Source organism: Anopheles arabiensis, chromosome 2 (assembly GCF_016920715.1).
Source record: "Anopheles arabiensis isolate DONGOLA chromosome 2, AaraD3, whole genome shotgun sequence".
NCBI lineage: Eukaryota > Metazoa > Arthropoda > Insecta > Diptera > Culicidae > Anopheles > Anopheles arabiensis.
In genome coordinates this window covers 33,482,254-33,503,366 of record NC_053517.1, presented here as the reverse complement: position 1 = coordinate 33,503,366, position 21,113 = coordinate 33,482,254, and the positions used below count along the sequence as shown (strand labels likewise).

Below are 21,113 nucleotides of genomic sequence, written 5' to 3'. Positions count from 1 at the left end.
CACCCACGTAAAGAAACACTCCTACGGTCACGGTTGGTACGTGGTGAAGAGTAGAGGCGCGCCCCAGTACCGGTGCAACCAATTTCACTGCAGACGATCAAAGAAATTGCTTATGAATAATTAATACTTTCCAGCCGCACGCTATTTCCAGCAGGCAGCCAACGTCCCCCGGCACTTGTCCCCAACCGAACGCCGCGGTAAAAGGTGCGCATCGGAACGGAACCCCTGTACCTGAATGGTCTGATCTTATCTGCTGCCTGCCTTTACTCGGCTTCACCCTCACTTCATACAGCATTTCTTACAAGGCGTGTCTCACTAGGCCAAGAAGTGCTCGTACCAGATTCAATTACATTTCAACCTTCTTGCATTCGGGAAGCGATTTTGTTTTTTTTTTTTTAACGGGGAAATAAAAATACTCCCATCTCCAACGCTTGGCAACTCGATCGGTAAGGCGGTTCCCGTGCGTTTCCACCGTGAGTGGATGGCACAAGTTTAATTTTATTCGTGATCACCAACCTTTAAATGGGCATCCATTTCGGCTCCAAGCATTCGCTGCTGTCGCTGCTGATAATATGGGTTATTGGTGATGCTTCATAATTCCCCCCCTCCTCCTATCTTCACTCTTTTCTCTGTCCAATCCTTTACGCCCTGTGCCCTGTGCGGTGTTTTTAATTTTACACCGAAACTTCTCGCAAGCTGTCAAAAATTTATGTCTCTCATTAAAACGCATCACCTCGCAGAATGAGGGCTGGCTTAAGAGCGAACGTGGGCTTAAATTGTTTGTTCGATCAGAAACACGAGGGGGCGGCCGGCACGCTCTCCCTCCTCCCGACGTTTATGTGCGCACCAAATGAGTGTGTTTGTGTACATGTTGTCTGTTTTTCTATCATTTCATTCCAGCCACCGAGGCAAATGTCATTTTATTGAGCATTAAAAGCACATTCAACCTGTAGCTCGCAGCAATTGGAACGAAACGGATAGGGGTGCGAGAAGCGGCAGTCCCGCCAGCCATCCGCTCGATGACATCATGTTTTTCCGACGGAATTGAATTTAATAGAAAATTGATCGTAAAAAGTTCACTTTAATAAACCCATAAAGACACCTGAATTATGGTACGGGCCTGGTTCGGGGGGAAATGTGTCCCAAGGATGAAAGCAAGCGAGCTAGCGAGTGAAAGCTTTCGTCTTTTTGTACCTCTTTTTTTTTGTCCAGTAGCAGGTACAGTAACGACATTAAAAGAAAAGGGGGAGGTGCAAAAAGGACGCAACAACAGTGAAAGGCAACTCAACAGCATCGTTAGCAAACAGGATGTAAGCAGACGGATGAGGTTAGAGTGTTGCCACTCGGTATGGGTTTTCGCGCGTCGTAAGCTTGGTGCTGAACTTTCACCCCGTTTTGTTGCTGTGTGTCATGAGCGAGGGTGTATGAAATTGCATGTGTGTGTGTGTTGGTGTGTTTATGTAGCAAAAACCTCCAAGTCGGCTAAGAAACGGCTTGCTGTTTCTCGCCCATCGCCATCGTTGGTTGGTTTTAAGCTTGAAAAGTGAAAAACATCGTCCCCCACCATTCCCCGAAATCCTTTAACCTTCGTAATCGTGGTTACACTTTCCACGCCAAATTCGTGTAGGCCTGCTGCTAGTGGAACATAAACCACCCGTAAGACGGCGGCTCGCTGTGCGCCTTTCGGACGGCAGGCGTAAGTCAACGTATGATCTAACCGACCAGCGCTTCCTGGCACGTGGCGTGGTAGATTTGTTTGCGACGCGTTAGAAAATCTCGTCTAAGAAAACGCCAGTAAAACAATACCCACGCTCGGCTGGGCCACGGAGAATGGACATAAAAAATGCTCGCCGCTGCGCCAAAGTAATTTAATGGCGGGTGAAAGTAACATTTTATGGGTTTTCCATTAACACCATAACGTAAACATGTAAAATGCTTTAATTTTGGCCTGATAGCTGTGCCCGAACAGGGCGACGAGCATCTGCCGATAGGGCATGGCACGGGAACCGAAACGGACACACACACAAACGCACGCAAATGGCGCCCATCCGTGAACGAATCGGTTCGGTGCCAGCAATTTATTTGTTTTGTTGCGGTGCGTTGTTTAGTCGTGTTCCGTTCCATTCCGAATGCTGCATCGTACCGCACGCGAGCGCAACACCTTTTTAAAGCTGCGAGAACTGCTGCAAAATATGCTTTAAAGTGCTGGTGCCTAGTGGCGGAATGTAGGCTGCTGTATCCCATCACCTCCTCCGGTGGGAGTACGTTTGCGTCAGTTCCCGGTGGCGTAAATTTAATATGCGTTGAATTAATTTACGGTCCGGATGGTTGAGGAGTTGAGGGCTGTGCATTACAGCGCACCGTGCAAGCAGCGTAGAAGGTTAGCGGGAGGATAGGCTCCGGAGGAATTGAAGGATGAAATGGAATTAGTTTGAATTTATTTCCGTTCCGTTTTCGACTGCGTGGTTGACAGTTTGAAGAGAGAAAAAATACGCAAACGGAAGTAACGCGGTGAGCTTTTACCATGGTATCCCGTTGGAACATTTAAAGTAATTCAAATAGTAACCGAATTATGAGAGTACACCCCTAACAATGTTACATTTGTACGTGTATTTCCTCTAAAGTGTTCGGAGGCTCTTAAATGTGTTCAATCATACGCTGAACAGTACACATAAAAAAACTACTAAAATTCATAAATCGTATTTAATTGTGCGAAAAACGATAAAAAACTATCTGCTTGTAGCGCTTCTTCTTCTTCTTCTTTTGGCTCAACAACCGGAGTCGGTCAAGGCCTGCCTGTACCACTTGTGGGCTTGGCTTTCAGTGACTTATTGATCACCCCCCATAGCAGGATAGTCAGTCCTACGTATGGCGGCACGGTCTATGGGGCTTGAACCCATGACGAGCATGTTGTTAAGTCGTACGAGTTGACGACTGTACCACAAGACCGGCTTGTAGCTCTTACTTACTCAATTTCCTGGTAGTCAATAAACTGAATCGAAAAAGGGGTTCATTTTAAAGCACAATCATGAGATGCATTTTCTGAGTGACCATACTGTGTTAAACTAGTGTTACGCCGATCAAAAACGACACTTTAGAATAACTATATCCATTCCCAATATCTCCATTGTTTGTCTGAATGCGAATGGCTCCCGTTTTCCTTAACATTGCCTTGGAGAGTATGGACTAGTTACCAAAGCTGGTCAGAGCGAGCCGTTAATATAATACAAAAGCGTTTTTTTTCGTCTAAATTTCGAGAACTAAGATTTTTTAAGGATATAAAAAACACGTTCTCTTGCGCAACTGCAATTGTTTTATGCATAATTTACCACAGGTTTGAAAAAGGTGAATAGTTATAGCAAGTAGTTCAATACTAATTAAGACTCAACTACTTAATCGTATAGGAGTTTTTCCGTTGTTAGCTAGTTTTTTTTATTGTATGGAGTTAAAGAAATGATGATGATGATGATGATGATGATGAGTCCCACCTCTTACCCCGATATAGTATTGAGAGGAACGATTGTATCTTATCGATAATTGTGTTGTTGTAAATTAGTAATTATGCAAATAATCTAATCATAAGGCAAGTAAGTATTTCAAGAACGTGGTGGCTACAAAACTTCTTTCTTCTCCTCTTTATGAAGCAGTCATGGTCGGTCTCAATACATGGTACCTGCTTTCGTTTCTCTTGTATAGCCGGTTCAACCTACAACCAACTAATGGCGATAGAGAACCACTTTCAAAACTATCTCACAGCGTACTTTTTCCTTATTCCGTTACTGTACAATTTATGACGATTCACGTTTCGGGTTGCATTGGACCAGACCACTACCCCCAGGAAAGTTATCAAATTATATATACTATTTTTCGCGCGCGTGTCTCAATGCTATATCGACTCATTCTTTTCCTTTATTTTTGTTTTTGTGTTAACTTGTTTATTTATTTTAACTTTTTAAATTTAATTTTAAAAGATATATAGAAAAAGATAAAAGCAAAAACAAAAAAAAAAAGCTAAAATCATCATCATCATCAAAGCTGGTGATGACAAGTGAGGTTTACACAACAAGTGACTAAAACATTTATTTATCAATTTATATTTCATTCACGCATTCGCAGATTTCGTCTTTTCTAAATTAATCTACTTCCTTACTATTGTCACAACAGTCATACTTCATACAATAGTGGCCTTGATGTGAGTTGCACACAGTCTTTTAAATTGGGGTATAGTCTCTGCATTACAAACTACTCTGGGCATCAAATTAAAAGTTTGTATGCCTTTGAAAAACAAAGAGTTCATTGCTGATACTGTCTCAACCTTAGGAACTCTCGGATCTGCTGCTCTTCTTGTGTTGTAGTCGTGCACATTTAATCCTCGAACAACCCGATCACAAAGATATTGAGGCAAGTGACTGTTCAGGAGTTTATAAACAAAAATCATTGTTTGGTACATTACCCGCTGTTTCACCGACATCCATTTTAGGGTATCCAGCATAATCAATGACGACGTATACCATCCGCATCCTAGAATAGCTCGCATTGCTCTGTTTTGCAGTTTTTGCATTCTTGTCATTTGTCCTGCATTAGCCATAAAAGAATTGACGGACAAAAATCCAGATGTGGAGCCATAAGAGACTTGTAAAGCTGTATCTTTGCAAAAACACTTAAGTCTTTTTTAGTCGACAAATAATCCCGCATTTTTTCGCCATTTTCTTAATGATATTATCAATATGGCTTTTAAATTTCAGTTCTTCATCTATTGTGACTCCAAGATATTTTATTTCTTTAACTCTCTCTATGGCCTCGTTATCAATATTGATCTGTAAGTTAAAGAGAGTCTTGGTACGGGACAGCACTAACATTTTAGTTTTTTTGCATTTAATTTCAATTTTTGTACTTCAACCATTGATCTAGCGAGGCCAGATCCTCATTCAGCTTCGTTGTTGCTTCTTTTACAGAGCTACAAGAGAAAGACCACCGTGTCGTCAGCAAAGAGATTAATATCACAAAATTTTAATACATTTTTCATGTCATTTATATACATAATAAACAAAATAGGACCAAGTACACTTCCTTGGGGGACTCCCAATGAGTTTTCAAGAGATTCCGATGTTGTGGTTTTAAAACGAGTTCTCTGAGTTCTCCCTTCTAAATAATTTTTAAACCAATCAAGTTCTTGTCCCACAATACCGAATTTTTTAAGGCATTGATTAACAAAGGTCTCGATATTGTTTCAAAGGCTCTTTTCAAATCTAAAAGACAGCTAATGTTATATGTTTTTTGTTTAAATTGGTTTTCCACTTCTCAAGTACAAGGTTCAGAGCTGTTTCACAGGAATGAGATTCTCTATATCCTGATTGTTCTGGAACTAATAATTTATTTTCCTTTAAGTATTGAACCAATTGCTCCTTCACCACGAGTTCTAAAATTTTTTCTAGGGTGTTTAGCATATTTATCGGTCTGAACTCTTCTGCAATGATTGTACCATTAATCTTAGGGATGGGAATCACTATTGATTCTTTCCAAGTATTTGGGAATTGTCCCGTAATCAAAGAATCGTTAATAATGTTAAGTAACGTGTCCCCTGTGACACTGAGACAATCTCGTATCACTTTACCATTTATATCATCAAGTCCAGAAGCTCCTTTCAATTTGAAACAGATTCTTTGGAGTGTTTGAATATCAATCGGCTGAAAGTGAAATCGTTTTCTTGTTTGCTCCATATTTTTAATTTGCTCTGGTTCATTGCATTGAGGAATGCTTTTATGTATGTCCATAACACTATTGACAAAGTGTTCATTAAACAACCGGGCTATTTCTGATTCATCTTCGATTATCTTGTCATTAAATTGCACCCTACCTGTTTCATTGGAACCTGTTTGCAACCAACTTTTAACAACTTCCACAATTGTTTGCTATCATTTTTGATTCATTTATTTTTCGCTCAAAATAATTTCTTTTCGTCATTCTGAGCTCACGTAGGTAGCAATTTCTACTGGTTTTATAAGATAACCAGTCTAACTCTGAATTGGTTTTAAAAATGTGAAGTAGCGTTTGTCCAAGCGCTGCTTTTACATTGTAAATCCCCGGTGTACCACTTTTGATAATTGTTATTATTTACTACAGCAACATCAATGAGTTGAGCTATACTATTTTTATTACTTGTTCTAGCCGGTGTGCTTTATCATGCAAACATAAATTTGTGATTGGTAGATTAACATTCACAGATGAACATATTTTGTCTTTACTGTATCTTTTCCAACTTTTAAATGTTTTTTTATTGTTTAATGAAACGTTGCATTTTTGTAAAGTTAGAACAATTGTTTCATGGTCTGCTATTTTCAATGTAGGATCAGTCTTCGCTATGAATGAGTTATGATTGCAGTATACATGATCTATTAGAGATTTACTTCGCTGAGTTATTCGAGTTTCCTCAGTAATAATCTGATTCATGTTCAAAGATTCCATTAGCTGTCTCAGTGGTTTAGATTCTGCGGAGTTCAACCAATTGATGTTAAAATCTCCTATTAGAATGTTGTCTTCTCCAAGATCAAGAAATTTATCAAACCACCATTCGAGTAAATTAACAAAATGGGCATTGCTAGAACTTGGTGAATGGTACACTAGACTAAATATGAATGATTTCTTACTTATTGTCGCAGAAATTGATAAAAACCAGTTTCCATCGCGAGCTTCATTAATTAAAATTTTGTAAGTTATCGACTCTTTTATAAATATAGTCACACCTCCAGTATGTCGAGAATTGGATAAGCATGAAATTGCCGTGAATCCAGGAATTCCAAACTGTTCGAAAGCTTCAGCTTCCACAATGTGTGTTTCGGTTATAAACACTAACCAAGGTTGAATTGTTTGTACAATATGATTCAACATTATGTGACTAGACGACAATCCAGCCACATTCATGTATAACATCTGTACGTTCTTACTTTGTTTATTCTGCAATTGCTACTTACTCAATTGCTGTTTTCTTGATTTTAACCATTTAAACGTGGGACATTCTTTACTGAAGGCTGAATGAGCAGTGTTCAGTTTTAATCCTCTTTGCATATTTTGGGTGGAACAGTTAATGCAGCTTTCAGATGACGACTTACAATCTGATGTTTTATGTTTACCACTACATTTGGAACAAGTTTCTTCATTATCACATGTTGTGCTCTTATGACCAAATTGTCCGCACTTAAAACATCTCATGATATGAAAAGATTCGTGTATGTAGACTCTATCAAATCCAATATTAATCTTTTTTCTCTGTCTAAGTAAATTGCTGTGTCGTGATCCACCTCAATTATGACATTATACTTTTGTATTTATAGTCAGCTTTTTCAAATTTTCCCAAAATTTTGATGTACGCTGTTGAAAAGCCATTATTTTGCGTTTTGATGAGATCTACCATTTCGTCTTCTTTGTAATTTTCCGACAAACCGATAATACGGAACTTTCTAGTTGGCAAGGAAGTTAGATACTTCTCACCCAAAGATGTCTGTATTTCTTTTCTTATATGGTCAATCCCTTCTTGTGAAGCCCATTCAACAATAATTTGACCAGGCTTACCATTACGGAAATTTGTTATTTTATGTATTCTTGGATCCAAATTCGCTCTCATGTCGCTTCTAGTTTTGTCACAAGTTTGATCTATCTTTGGTATAATTATTAAAGTCCCAGTATTGTTTTTTACTTGATTATCTATTTTTGAGACATTGGGAAGTTTGGTATTTCTAGGAGTTTCCATCCTTCCACTATTTGTCCTTTTTCTTTTACGAGTTAGAGTTGTCCATTCTGTTGTACCTATTGAATCAGTGTGTTCAGTATCCTGCAAAATAAGGGAAGTTGCATCAGATTTTTCTACCAAGTTTTTTGTGGCATATTGCATGCAACATTTGCATTTAATTTTTTCTCAATGCTAGAGATGCCGGTGTTAACCGCATCACTAACACTACTGGCCAATTTCGTTTCAATAGCATCTATCGAAGATTTCTGCATATTGGTAATACCAATGCTAACAACTTCACACACACTCGTTTTAATTTTCTCCTCGATAGCAACAATTGACAATTTAATATTTTCTAAAATCGCTTTGATTTCTAGCATTTCGTCGGATTTTGATGCACCTGAGCCTTCTTGTTCCAAGCAATCATCGCACCAATACTTCACGTTCACTATGTCGTTAATCATCTTAGCCGCTGGCTTAGTAAGCCTTGTGCAAGCTCGATGAAATTGACCATGGCATATACCCATACAAGTAACCGGGTCGTCACTAATCAACACCGGTCTTATACATTTCTTGCAACTCATGACGAGTGTTTACGAACACTCATCAGCACACCGAGTGTATTAGTAATGATCGATGCCCGTTTTGCTTACTACTAATACTAATACACGTTATACGCTATTTCAGGAGATCCTCCTTCGTTCGTACAGTTCACTAACACATTGAAACTGTTTACAGCTACTGAAACAACACAAAATAAATTAATTAAAATCAAGAGTATTTCAATCGTCTCTCGATACAACTTCACTACATATCAAAGTCCTGTTATTCAGTCGTCATGTGTAACAAAAATTTCCACACTATTTACACCTTTTCACCACTTTAAACACTTCAACAGGGAGAGCAACACAAACTACACCTCACTCATCATCGCACACCAGCGAATCAAAACCAGAAAGCGAAATGAAGTAATAAAAAAAACCACAAGCGAAACTACCCTCAGATTTTCAGCATAGATTTTTAAAGCCTGCAAATTACAAACGTCGATTCGTGCACATTAAGGATTAAATTTTTCAGCTCAAGCACACAGGCGTTACCAGTCCAATAAACTAGTGGACTGTTGTTTATTGGACTACAAACCCTGTGAACTTTGTGTCAAGAAATTTAAAAAACTCTTTTTGATTTGATATTTTAGACCTGTTAAAAGTACTAACTAATTGAAGACAAAAAAAGAAAAAAAAAACATACTGCATGATATGTTGATGTTAACAAAAAGAATAATCAACAAAATCAATCATCTTTATATTAACTAAAAGTGCTTCACTATCACACTAGCACACAAAACAAAGCAAAGCACCGTTGAAACAACGCCATCATTTTTTTCCGTCGGTAGCCATCTCAAAAATCCATCCATTGTGCCTGATAGGTCTGTCACGTGAAGTACGATAGTCTAAAACAGTCGGCTCTATCGAGTACGGTGGCGTATGACGACAAACTACTTTTGGCAAGCCATTATCACTGCCAACATTAAACCGGACAGATTTGTGCATCTTTTTTTCCTTCCCCTCTTTGTTTCTTCTTTTGCCATCCTCTAACACGGCCATAAAACACGGCCAACGCTGAGAGCAAAAAAATCTCCACCATTCTTCATCCGAGCGACTATCACTCGAAATGGCCACGTTTATCGGTCCGCCTTCGATCACTACCAGTTATATTCGGCATTTAAAAAAAAACTCGGATCCACTGGGCAAGCTCAAAGAGCACCTTCCCTGCTCTCATCCACCTTCTCCCAGCGGCACTTTTGTGTTTGCTCAAACAGACCCGGTCCATCCCGGGGACCGAAAAAGGCGCTTGATTTATGAACAGCTTAATTCATTGCAGCGTGAAACTGACATCGATTAGCGTTTCCGCGAAATACCGAGCATACTCATCTGCCGGGACGCACTGCGATGGTGTGTCCCTTCCCTACTGCCACCTGGAAAATTCACCCCCACCTCCCTCCCACGGTCAGACTCATACCGATGACATCGACAGGCACGGCGGTGTAGCAATAATTCCTGTACGAGCGTACACACAAAGGAACACAGCTCCCCCGATGAGCGTCAATGAGCGGCGGCATGAAAGCGTTCGGGTGGAAAATAATGCATGTATTACGTGCGAAAAAGTGCTTTATGGAGTTGTTTGACAACGCTGTTCGCTATGCAGCCTCATTCACCGTATTTATGAGCGTTGCAAACAGAACGGCTGCAGTTTGGTGAGGCTAATTTTGCCCTTATTGTTTCAGTTGTCATGTCTGCAGCACTGCCTAATAAGAAATATTGATTTTGTTCCTTTGTTCATGGCTACATTTTTTCCAGTTTACTCATATACTTCTTGGAATGTTTTTGTCTACTAGTTCCAAAAAATAAGTCATCGCTTACTAGTTCTTTCTTCTTTTCGCTCCATTACCTTGATATAGTCTGATGATGTCTCTTAAAAACACGACTCAAAACCACGTGTAGTGTTTTTAAGCAGGTCAAGGCCACTTTCCTGTTGTACTAGCTGGGATTTAAATGCAGCATTAAACAAAAGATTGCGAGTTGAACAACGAGCATACGTTCTTGTGAAATGTTTGACGGGCGCACATAGCCTTACAAAGGGAGGAGTGCCATAAAAGGATGTCAAAGGGATTACACGCTGAATGAAAGAATGAATGTGAAGACCTTACTTAGCATTGAATCTTTTCACTCGCGCCACATTTATCATATTCAGCTTGCGGTTTCTCAATAATTACACACATTTTGTGTACTAAATACATATTCACAAACCAGGGCAATATTTCACGATGTTTCAAGGTCTCCCTTTAATAAATATACATTTTCAACAGTTTATTTGTTCCTTCGACGAAAGCTTTCATCTCACAAACCAACACAATCCCTTACTTACAAAACAGGCACGATATATTTCTATACAGCATTGCTACCGTTCTAGAATTGTCCCTGAAAACTATTCTCTATTTCGCTCTAATGCTCGGCTCCTTCCAAATCAGCCCATCACAGGGTAACTTTCTGCTCAATTTTCCTATTTGTTAAACTTTCAACCGGATTCGAAAAAGTTTCACAATTGAACGAGCAAAACAACCCCAAACGCCTAGCTCAGGATGTTCTTGTCCGTATCTTATTAACTCACTTCGCCCGCCGGCTACCGGCTACAGTCAATGTCGGCTAAGCACCAACACTGTTTTCCTTTGCCCGAACCAACCCGGCAAATCCGAGCTGCTGCTGCACACCGTAACATACGCGATTACAATTAATAAACTTCATTCCCTTCAAGGCAGTGGCACAAGCCGTTGCTTCTCGCATGCGTCTTTTCCTCGCTCCAGTGCCGCCAGCGAGGAACTGTCGCTCACACGTTCTGCTCGAACAACATCGCCGCCGTCGGGAGGATTGCGTTCGACGAAATCTTAACTTTTGGCTCAACCTTTTTCCTGTCCCAAAACGAGGGGGCACTGGGGGTGTTGGTTGCTTTAGCGAAGCGGTAAACCTTTCCCGCTTACCGCCCGAGGATAATTAGGTACACAGGCGCACACAGGACGCGTAAAAGTGCGTCTAGCATGTAGCACACGCAACCCGGCAACTCGTTCCACGGCCACGCAGTGTACAAGATCTGGTGGGTAGGTGGATAGTGTTGGAGCTAATGGTGGTGGTGAAATGAACTTGCTTGAGGGGAAGATTTAATAAGCTTCCGTGTGCTGGGACGAAATCGGGACCAAATTAATAACATAACATTTCGCTCTATCTCCGTTTCACCCAGCGGTAGACTGTGTGCGCCGAACAGGAGGGCCCCGAAACAAAACCCAGCGGAGCGATAATTAACTCGCTGCGGACGGGTGGAACTGTGAGGAAACGGATCCACTAGCCATGATGTAGCGTTACCAAGAAAAACCCTCCCGGCCCAAAATAACGGGTAACCGTGTGGAACACTCGCACTTCGGTTCGGAGTCTCCCGGGAGTCCTAAAGTTTGCGGCTGGGGAACATACGCCTAACAAACCTCACACAGATTACATCCAGATGTCTTGCTAAACAACAGGCAACGGCTTTCCGACGAGCTATTTCCAGCGTTCCTTCAGCGCTGAAGGTAAAAAGGATTGAAGCAAACAGAGTGACGCCGGAAGGCGAATACTTGCTCGATTAGCACAACCCACACTACATGCGGCGTCTCACACTCATCCACGCTCGCTCGCCTGCCCTTGTCTTGCAGCCTTCTTCAGACTAATTTTAACTTTTTCCTCTTCAATTCACACACCAACACCGACACCAACGCGAGCCGTTTAGCGATAAACGGTTCCGATCACGGCACACCCAAATGACCACACAAAGAAACATTTGTCGGCGACGGCGCTGTCCTGCACGCTACAAGAGTAAGGCCCATTCATCAACCATCATCTTCTCATCGTCTACAACAAACGGTCACTTGATATCTTTTCGCCACTTCTTTTTCACTTCAATTTTCGTCTGTATTTAACGTGACAGACAGGTTTGTGCTTGCCCCAAGGGTGCACGGTGGCCAGTGTGCATTGTACTGGCTGGCTGGCTGGCTGGCTGGCTGACTGGCTTTTCGTGTGCGGTGGTGTGCCCTACGAGACGCAGCATTCATCCAGTCATGCTATTTCAACCCTCGAGGGCTGTTTGCTTTCCGACTGCTGGCAGGGTTATATCGGAAGCGAAAACTGTCTCGGTAGGTCTAGCTATTTTATGTCTGTAACAAAGAAAGTTAGCTTTGAATGACACTGGTACAGATGAAAGGAAAGCAATATTAATGTTTAGCTGCCATCGAATCAAAATGTTATCCTTTGAACTATCGCAGTGTCTGTCGATTTTGTAATATAATGTGAAATTATGCAAATTGTTACGAACAAGCTCACTTTTATAGCTTAAAGATGTGATTTAAAATATTGTCATATAGTTCTATTGATTCTTATCATACATAATTCTAGTAAAAATACAACAGGGAACTTCAAACTATCCGTTTAGATCCAAATGTCACAACCACACGCAAATAATTTTTAGTAAACTCAACTAACGAACTTCAGGGTAAAAAAATACAAGGAAATTTTTTTTAAATGATTTCAAAAAATAATTTTGTACAAAAAATTCACAAAAATGCATGAAGTATCAACTATATTAGAAATCAGATTAACGTCTTTGAAATTTCGTTTTTTTTTCATTCACAGAATTGCAAATCATTACACCATTGTCCACTCACGAATGTTCATCTACGTGGTACAACTCGTTTTCTTTCCCGAAAATTACAAAAACTTGTGCCGGTTATGAAAATAAATGCGAAATGTCCGTTTGCTACTGTATATTCAATTGTCAAGAGTTCATTACATAATTCATTTTGAGTTCATTCTGTTATCGTTATCTATGCCTATGAATTCATTTCCTATCTCTAAATTTAGTTCGAATTTCGAACTCGAACTAATTCGAACTAATAAATTCAAATGATCAATCTCCAACATTCCGGCCGCCAAAGAAAGTATTTCTTTAAAACATTCAGAAAATACAATTGAAAAAAAATAATAAGAAAATGAAGAAGTATCTCGATCTAACTTCGCCTCAGAGATAGCAAATGTTGTGCAAGTGTGGTGTTGTGTTGTACAAGTTGCAAGTGTCGATCTGTCACTTCGTGTATCGTGTCGTGTGTATGTGCGGTGTGGTTGTTTACATTACGCATGTGCTTCGCGCTGATCGCCTCCTAACTTTGGTGTTCGAGGTTAATTGTCTTCACATACGTTTGGATTTGGAAGGATTGCCAATCTAGCTGCTGCGCGTACTATCTCCTTTCCTGCAGCTGTACGAAGTGTTACGACTCTAACAACGCCGTCCTTTCCTGGGTGCAATCGTGTTATTCTACCCATTGGCCACAAGGTAGGTGGTATATTGTCTTCCTTTATGATTACCAATTGCCCTTCTTCTATCGACACTGGTGGAACTATTAAACGTTTGGCCCGGGCCTGAAGCTGCTGCAAGTATTCCGGATACCAACGCGACCATATATGCTGCATATGCCTTTGCACCAAATCAAACTCCTTCAATCTATTGCCTGACACCTGACTCCTATCAACTTGTGGCAACGCCAGCATGTTCGACCCTACCAAAAATGACCCGGAGTGAGCGGTTGCGTGTCCGATGGCTCACTAGAAAGCGGAATCAGGGGTCTTGAATTTAAGCATTGTTCGACCTGCGCTAGCAATGTTACCATTCCCTCCTGAGTGAGGCTCGTACTTCCTATCGTGCGAATTAGGTGCTGTTTAGCGGATCGTACAGCAGCTTCCCACAGTCCTCCGAAGTGTGGCGCTCGAGGTGGAATAAACTTCCACTGAATTTCTTCATTGGCACACCAGTTGAAGATTTTGATGCGTTCGCTATTGCTGCACTTAAACATCTCGTAGAGGCGATGAAGTTCGTGTGCAGCCCCCTTAAACGTAGTAGCATTATCCGAATGCAGTTCCGCGATTTTGCCTCTGCGAGCCACGAAGCGCCTTAGTGCTGCCAAAAGTGCCGCCGTAGTGAGATCATTCACCAACTCAATGTGGACCGCTCGTGTTGCAAAGCACACGAAGATGGCGATGTATGCCTTGGTGGGACTTCTATTGCGAACAGGCGACTTCAGCAATACCGGACCGCAATAGTCCACACCACTGACAGCAAACGGTCTCGTGGGTGTAACCCTTGATGTCGGAAGATCTGCAACGGATTGTTGTACCAGTGTAGGTTTGGCCTTGAAACACTTGTGACACCGATGGAAAACCAACTTCGTCAAATTACGGCCACCGATTATCCAGAAGCGTTCACGAAGTATGGATAACAAGTGTTCCGGACCGGTGTGCATATACTTCTGGTGATACGCGACTGCCAACAATGCAGCGAGTGGGTGTTTTGCAGAAAGAAGTATAGGATGCTTCGTGTATTCTGCTATTTGTGCGTTGTGAAGCCGGCCACCAACACGCAGGATTCCCGCCTCATCAATAAAGGGAGACAACCATTTCAGCTTTGAATTGCGTGGTAGATCCATGCCGTTTTTAACCGCGGGTAAGTCATCCGCAAATGAATCTTGCTGAGCTAACCGACACAACTGAAGCTCAGCTTGGATGAGTTCGTCTCGAGATGGAGGTGCAATCAATGTAATCATGTCCTGAATCGAAGCATGACCCTTGGCTGTCGGTGACGTAATTGCGGGTTTCGGTGTCTTCATGCATTGCACAAAACGTAAACAATACGCCATGGTTCGACGAAGTTTGAGGTAGGTTGAAAACCGTGCAAATAGCTTATTGTTGAAATCGTCCTCCATCGACATTGCAGCTATTCGTGATTGTGTAATACGTTCTTCTTCTATTGATGCGGTTTCTTCAATTGCAGGTTCTCTTATAGGCCATTCTTCCTGTTTGCTGCTCAACCAATGTGGCCCATGCCACCATCGTTCACAGGATTGCAATTTGTCTGGTAGTAGACCTCGCGATGCATCGTCTGCTGGGTTGTCTACACCAGGAACATGCCTCCAGCACTTGATCCGAGTTTCTCCTTGAATTTGTGCCACCCTGTTGGCAACGAAAGGCTTCCACCTCCGTGGTGCTGAATTGAGCCAATGTAGCACGGTCATGGAATCAGTCCAAGCGAAAGCATCGTATTCACCGTTGAGGGACTGACTGACCTTCCGGAACAGTTGCGTTGCCAACCGCGCTGCACAGAGCTCGAGTCTCGCTATAGAGTGTGTGTTCGACAACGATACTACTTTAGACTTAGCTGCCAACAGCTGCACCGATGTTGTCGAATCGTTTTCTGCCCTGACGTAACAGCAAGCACCATATGCCACCTGAGAAGCATCCGCGAAAATGTGTAGCTGCACGTTTGTTGCCTGCCGAATTGAAGTGTAACGCGGAATGCGCACTTCCCGAAGTGAATGCAGCTTGGAATGAAATGCCGTCCATTCCTTTTGGAGATGTGATGGTAGCTCACGATCCCAATCCCATGGCTTCCCGTTTTCCTGCAACTTCCACAGTTGTTGCATAAAGAGCTTAGCGATGATAATGGTTGGACTAAGCAAGCCCAGCGGGTCAAAGATTTTGGCGATGTAGGACAAAGCTAGCCTCTTTGTCAACATCGTCGCAGCAGTTGGTAGATCGATCCGATATCGCAGCATATCAACTGCTGGCTCCCAAACCAGACCAAGCGTCGATACAAATTGGGGATCTTGCCATTCATGAGTAGGAAGGATGGCAAGGTCTTCTGAAGGAATGCCGATTAGTGCTTCGGGTACGTTCGATACCCACTTCTTCAACACGAATCCAGCCTGCTTGAGCATCTCGGTAATCTGCCTTTGCATTTCAATTGCGTCTGCCAACTCGTCTGTTCCCGTTAGCAGGTCATCCACATAAAAATCGTGCAATACAGGATCCACTGCTCGGGGGTATTGCATCTTGTGATCGAGAGCGATCTGCTTTAGCGTTCTTGTTGCTAGGAAGGGTGCGCAAGACGTGCCATATGTTACTGTTTGTAGTTGGAACGTCTGAATCGGCTCTGCGGTGTTTCTTCTATACCGAATGCGCAGGTAATCAGTGTCGCGAGAATCGTGGAGAATTTGGCGATACATTTTCTCAACATCTGCTGAGAGTGCGACTGCGTGAGACCGGAAACGAACGATGATGGTGAACAGATCGTCTTGGATCACCGGCCCAACCAGGAGTTTGTCGTTCAAGGAGTAGCCAGAAGATGTCTTGCACGACGCGTCAAAGACTACCCTGACCTTGGTGGTTGTGCTCGATTCCTTAAGCACCGCGTGATGAGGGAGATAGTAGTGTTCACACGAATCGTCCACCGGCTCGGTGAGTTGTTTCATGTGGCCTAAGCGCTCATACTCCGACATGAAATTACTATACTCCTCCTTCATTGCAGGGTTAGACTTGAGCCGCCGTTCCACCGCTAGGAGACGACGATCAGCGATTGCTTTCGATTCTCCTAAAACGACATTCGAATTAGGATTTTGTGGTAAACGTACGACATACCTGCCAGATGGGTCTCTGGTTGTAGTAGAGATGAAATGACGTTTACACATGTCTTCCTCCAGAGATAGAGCGGGCTCGTCGAAGATGGTCTCGCTCTCCCAGAACCGCGTCAATATGGCTTCCAACGGACTGTCGCTCGTTGCCATATTACACACCCGATGTTGTTGAGACGAATGCGTTGTATTTCCTGCTACCGCCCATCCAAACTGCGTTTCTACCAACCATGGCAGACCCGAACCGAGAGATTGCTTACGTCCGGTATGCAGCTCCCAGAACGTATCGCCACCGATGACCACATCGACCTTGCCTGGGATGTGATACGTGGGGTCTGCTAGCGTTACCTCCGGGATGTTCCACGAAGACACGTTGATTGGTGAGGTGGGAATGTCCGCCGAGGGTGTATCCAGGATCAGAAACTCCAATGGGGTGGTGAATTGAAGGTTCCTTGAACGAACGATCGCCGTGGTCGAACCCTTTATCTGCTGCCTTGAAGTTCCGATGCCAGACACTGATACATTAACTCTCGCTCGAGGTGTCATGAGCTTCCGAGCTAACGTATCCGAAATGAAGTTGGACATAGAGCCCGAATCCAAAAGCGCCCGTGCCTCATGTTTCTCTCCATAATCGTCTACGATGAACACAATAGCCGTCTCGAGAAACACCATATCATCATCTGATTGGGCTGACAAAGCGACTGTAGGTTGTTGTAGTGGTTGATGAAGCAGCGTATGATGCCGTTCCTTGCACGAACGGCAAGAATACTCGGATTTGCACGATCTCACTTGATGGGAACAACTGAGACAATTCCAGCACAAACCTTTTGACCGTGCGATTTCTCGCCGCTCCTGAGTATTTTTGGCTAAAAATACCGGGCAATTCTCGAACCAGGTGATGATCTGCACACTGCAATGGACAGGTCACTTGTTGAATGGTCGATGAAACGGGAGTATTCCTTTGCACAGAAGCAGCGTTGGTTACCGACCGCCGTGGTGCGGTGGGCCGATGTGCCCCGGCCACCTTGATCGGAGCCACAATCCGATCGCACGAGATACTCTGGCTCGATTTTAGGATTCGAATTCGGTCTTGCAGGAATTCGATCAACTCGCTGTACTTATCCTTTTTCTTATGCACAGAATGTCTTTCCCACGCCAGAATGGTCTCATTGTCCAGCTTCATCAGCAACATGTTGGACAAAGGCGTGTCCCATGAGTCGACAGGTTCATGCAGCTTCTGCAACCCATTCACATATCGCACGAATTCATCTACCAACGACGTCAAACCATCGACACTTTCTGTTGCAATCGCAGGTAGGAAATGTAGCCGTCGCCAGTACTCGCGAATGAGCATCCGTGAGTTGTCGTATCGTTTAAGCAGCGCAGCCCAGGTAACAGAATAGTTTTCCGTGGTCAGAGTAACATGTTCGAAGGGAACCGCAGCGTCACCTTTCAGGGATGAAAGTAAGTACTGCAGTTTTGCAATTGGCGGCAGCTCGACACTTGCGTCAATCATCGCGACAAAGCGATCGCGGAATGATAACCACTTTGTCGAATCACCGTCGAACGTTGGTAATTCGATTTTGGGAAAACGAATGTTTGATGTATTTGGCCGTCCAAACGCTAGGGTTGAGTTTGCCAATAAGGAGTCATTGAGCGAATTGGCTTCCTTCCGCTGGTTTTCTCTAAGGAACGATTTTAACCGCCGGCAGCGCTCTTCCATATCGATCCTGTCAGTAATACAGGCTTGAATCGCATCACTGGTGTCGTCATACTCTTCCAGCTTTGCCACCGCGGCAAAAAAGTCCTGTCTGTGTTGCTCCAAACACTCCATAACCTCCGGGATTTCACCTACATTTTCGGGTTTGAAGTTCTGCTTAAAGCGCTCCAGCGCCCTAATGTTTTCCACTGCGACGAGTTTTTGTGCTGAGCAGATTTTATCTTCTTGTCCATCTTAGCTTCCGTCAGATTTTCACGATAATGTCGATAACGCGATATGAACGTTCACGAAACTGTAGCAATTCGAATTTACGCGGGAAAAATAAATCACGATTCACGATCACGAAAATTCGACCGATGCCCTTGCTGCAGGGCTAATGAACTTGAACGAGCGCGAGAATTCGAAATGGCGCGAATGATGACTTGCACCGTGCTCGTGATGCGGAGCGTTCCGAATTTGCCGTTGCTCTTGATGCAGAGCGAAAGAAAACACTTAGCACGCACGTATCCGGTTCGAAGGACCAAAAATGTGAGAAAACCTCACGAATGTTCGGCTACGTGGTAAAACTCGTTTTCTTTCCCGATAATTCCAAAAACTTGTGCCGGTTAGAAAAATGAATGCGACTCGTTCAAATGTCCGGTTGCAACTGTATATTCAATGGTCAAGAGTTCATTACATAATTCATTTTAGTTCATTCTGTATCCTTATCTATGCCTATGAATTCATTTCCTATCTCTAAATTTAGTTCGAATTTCGAACTCGAACTAATTCGAACTAATAAATTCAAATTACAATCTCTAACAATCATCATTCATGTAATTATATAAAACAATTATTTTATTTTAAAAATAGAAATCCTTGAAAGGCAAAATGCAACACATTTTTCTTCGTTGTATGTATTATAGAAATCATTTTTCAAATTTAAACTCACCTATTTTCCAACTTCAAACCTGCAGCAGCAATATCTGCATCGCAAAACCTTACCCTGTGGTAAGATGCCACTCACAGGGTATTTGACTTTAAGCGGTCTAGAGATTGTAATCGTCTGCAAAACACATCTCTCATTCACCGAGTGTTCCTTTTGAAACACCTTCAAGTGTGCCCAATAGAAAACGAAACACCCTTTTCAAGAGAGCTTACACAAGTGCGAAGGAAGCTTGAAATGAAGCCAACGCTCTCGTCCCCAATGTATTCCAACACAACCCTTGGTAGATGGTCCAGCGTCTGATCTGATGTCTGATTTGATCTCAACTGAAGCGAATAAGTAGCAGCAATGATGAGTAAGTAGAGCGAGAATTTCCCCTTTCTGCATCGTGCCACAAAAGGCGAGGGGCAGAGGTGGAGGAAAGAGAATCCAACCAAGCGGCCACTTACGGGACTTTCCCTCACCTGTAGAAAAGTGTTTTACCCAGGTTGCTTTATCTTGCATTGACTTTCCCGTTCGCAGTGACCTTCCCGGCGGTGGATGATACCGTGCGATGCCCTGTACCACTTGAAAGGGTTCCGTTGCCAGCCAGCCACAGACAGCCATGCCAGCAATGTCGGCCGTTTCCACCTGGCCAATCAATTTCATTCCGCAACGGAAAACAACCATCAAATGATTGTATCGTTTCTCTCACACAGCGACACTTTGCTTTACACGATCGGTGGAAGACTGTGAAACACTGTGCCTACCAGCATCGTTCGCTTGCTGTCCTTTGATTCGGCACCCAGCGCCAAAAATGTAAGCCCGTATTTGATTTTGATTTTTCGATTGCAATCTAAGCGAACACACGAGTGAAATCCTGCTGAAACAGAAGAACAAAAACTGATATCGCTTTGTATCGTTTCCAGCTTCTCACTCTCCATTGTTTCAATTTTCTTTCAAACAAGCCAGTCTATTCTGTAGACAATTCAATTAAGTATTGATCAAAGGATGACCCCAATGCTGACAAATCAATTCGAACGAAAAAAGAGGGAAAATAATTTTAAACGCCTTTCACCCCCTGGAGGAATCGTTTCCCGGTGAAAGACATTCGCCCTTACTAGCCGCCACCGGAAACCGGTCCCATCATAACAAGGTACCACACAATCTTAACTTAGCCCACGCGGTGCTATTTTCACACTTCCAGGAGATCTTTTCACAACCGATTACGCTTCCGGGCAGGGCAGTGCGAGTGAGTGTTGTTTAAATTCACTCACCCGCGGTCTAGCCTGTTGCTTCTTGCGTCTTGCATCTGGCGCCCACTATGTACTGTCCGTGTTTTTCCTCCTTTACTAACGGCTTGCTTCAGCAGCAGTAAGTTGGCTGTCGGTGAACGTGACATCGAAAGCCAATTAGCTAGCGATTGACGAATTAATTAGCACAGACAGGGCCAGGCGTCCTGCTGGTGGGCGAAGTGAAATGGATACAAAATGGAAGGCGTGAGAAAACACAAGCGATTGGGGATATTATTTTTGACAGTCTGCTACGCGACGGCCGTCCGGGCCGTACTGACGAATGAATGGAGCAGGATTAGGGAACGATCCGGATCGGTAAGCACAGCTGTCAAGCCCGTACTTTAGGTATCGTTGGACGGGGTGTAGAAATTTGACTGCAAGTTAAATAATCCCCTAGTAATTCGCTTTACACCACTTTTCATCGCGCAAAG

General features: G+C 43.0%; 1 protein-coding gene across 1 annotated transcript; it reads right to left on the bottom strand.

The window, feature by feature from the left end:
- Window positions 1-13,859: 13,859 nt before the first annotated feature.
- LOC120897999 lies at window positions 13,860-18,597 on the bottom strand. Its single transcript, XM_040303267.1, has 2 exons — window positions 17,753-18,597; window positions 13,860-17,673 (listed from the first exon to the last, which is right to left on the bottom strand). The coding sequence occupies exons 1-2, from the start codon at window positions 18,595-18,597 to the stop codon at window positions 13,860-13,862; spliced, it is 4,659 nt and encodes a 1,552-aa protein (XP_040159201.1).
- Window positions 18,598-21,113: the final 2,516 nt, after the last annotated feature.